At 37.6% G+C, this 1,990-nt stretch overlaps 1 protein-coding gene and 1 long non-coding RNA gene across 2 annotated transcripts in view; both read right to left on the bottom strand.

Moving 5' to 3' along the window:
* Positions 1 to 189: 189 nt before the first annotated feature.
* LOC109584542 (uncharacterized) lies at positions 190 to 768 on the bottom strand. The gene is made up of 2 exons (XR_002186063.1): positions 730 to 768; positions 190 to 486 (listed from the first exon to the last, which is right to left on the bottom strand). It is a non-coding gene; the product is annotated as an uncharacterized LOC109584542 (long non-coding RNA).
* Positions 769 to 1,134: 366 nt separating this feature from the next.
* The window catches only part of LOC109584540 (uncharacterized), a 1,460-nt gene continuing 604 nt past the window's right edge, over positions 1,135 to 1,990 (bottom strand). Inside the window, exon 5 of the mRNA XM_020000308.1 lies at positions 1,135 to 1,202. Coding sequence (XP_019855867.1) covers positions 1,135 to 1,202 — 68 coding nt within the window. The remainder of the gene's footprint in view (positions 1,203 to 1,990) is intronic.

Raw genomic sequence — 1,990 nt, 5'->3', positions numbered from 1 at the left:
TGAGAAAAAGTGTTCGAATATCGATGGTGTGCGATAGTAGGTTGCTGACTCTAAAACTTCCATATGCCCACAATGCCATTATAAAAAAATAGTATGCATTAATGTTATAATGAAGATTGTATTTCTCCGCTTTTCAGTGGTGATTCATAACCAGAAACATTTCAGTCTGCAATACCTTGTGTATGACTAGCTGTCTACATAAAAATTCAGAGCATTAATGTGTTGCAATAGAGACAGTTATACTTTCATTTCTCGTGGTAAAATAAAAATTCTTTTGTTATTCCTATTCAATCAAAGTTTGAAATATTCAGTTCATATATCAGCTGCTGCAGCAGTTTGCTATTGTGTTAAAGGTATAATATCACTGTGTTATTAAAAACTTATGAATTTATTATAATTATTTCTTAAAGGATCCATTATAAGATGTTATTGTTCTGAATCACATTCACACATAAATCTTGAAGTTATGGTCAGCTCAAGTAGATACTGTATACAGAAAAGAAATTGTAATCACCCCACCAAAATGCTTCATAGTCTTAATGAAACAATAATCAGCTTATATAGATCTAACTGTCATGAAAATTACTAGCAACTACGTTACTATGAAGTTTTATAGTCTAATTGAAACTACTATATCAGCTCTAACTGTCAATAAAACTGACACTATAGTAAATGTAATCAACGAAAATAATATTATTGACATAGATCTAATAATCATAAACAGCCTACCTGTTCTGAAACTGCTAAAATGATGAAGTTCTTATCAAAAACTCAAATATAGCTAATAAAAATTCCCTCCTGATGCATAGATATCATTCTTTCAGACAGATCAGTCAAGTTTCAATACAGATCCGCGAGCGTTCCGCATTGATCCGCATTTCAGCCCGATCCGCATTTGATCCGCGTGGATCCGCATTTCAGGCTGGCCCCTCGGTTTGTCTGTCTGTGTTTCATTCATTACCCGAGCCCACGCGTAGGCGTGGAAGCGAGGGTAAAGCAGTCGTCCTGTCTGTGTGTGTGTGTGTGTGTTCGCTTGGCCTCCACTTTTGAGCTGACACTGCTTTCTTGTCTAGTCCTGGAGAGTCTTATAATCAACACTGGCTCTAGAAAAAGTTATTCTCCGTCTTGGGAATGCTATACTTTTCTTTTCCGTGGAGTAAGAAGCTGGCAAAGTCGCCAAACGTAGGTCGGTTCCTCGACAACTTTTTCATAGTGTGAGCAAAAGAGCAACTGGGCCGATAAAACAATAAAGCAAAGCATCATCTTTCATTAATATGAGAGGAATTGCTGTAATCATCTTCGTTTTAAAGATATGGTAGCCCAAAATTCATACTTTTGTGAGTTTACACGAGGCTCTCTTCTCCCGAAGTAGCGGCCAGAGTCTTTAAACATCAGGGGCTCAATAGACGTTTGTATGCAACAAATAGAGCCTAACAAATGTATGCTAAACTGTTTAAAAGTCGAGAAAAACTAAAGCTTTCTTCACCACTTATAGCCATGTGCCACCATTACTGTGTGTGCGGGTGGAGCATGGCTTGATTGAGCCACACCTTCATTGCAGCCACACCTTTACATTGCTGCAGCAGTGCAGCAAGCATGCTGGAGCTTCTTCTCTGTCTAAAAAACAAAAAATTCACTGTCTCAAAACATTCACTAAGTTTTTACATGCTGAAGCTTCTTTTCTGTGTCAAAACTTCCACTAATTATTTTTCTGTTAATTTATTAAAATTTTTACACACAGACTGTGGCGAGGGTATGCACTTTAGTGCTCTCGTTCATTCATTCATTCTGTGTGCTCTCTTTTGTCTTTGAGAATGCATATCTTTACAATCGCGCACTCTAAATCTGTGGGAGCTTCTCTTCTGTTAGGAAAAGTCTTGCTTTACTGCTTCGAGATGTTTAGAGAGCAGCTCTACTTAAGCTTTTTAACTCACGAGAAAATGCCCAGCAATAGCGGTAGTACTCTGGAGGTAAATGAGACTCTTTCCCA

Source organism: Amphimedon queenslandica, unplaced genomic scaffold (genome assembly GCF_000090795.2).
Source record: "Amphimedon queenslandica unplaced genomic scaffold, v1.1 AMPQUscaffold_13200, whole genome shotgun sequence".
NCBI lineage: Eukaryota > Metazoa > Porifera > Demospongiae > Haplosclerida > Niphatidae > Amphimedon > Amphimedon queenslandica.
The sequence above is the reverse complement of the archived record's forward strand: the minus strand, read 5'-3'. Positions and strand labels throughout refer to the sequence as shown.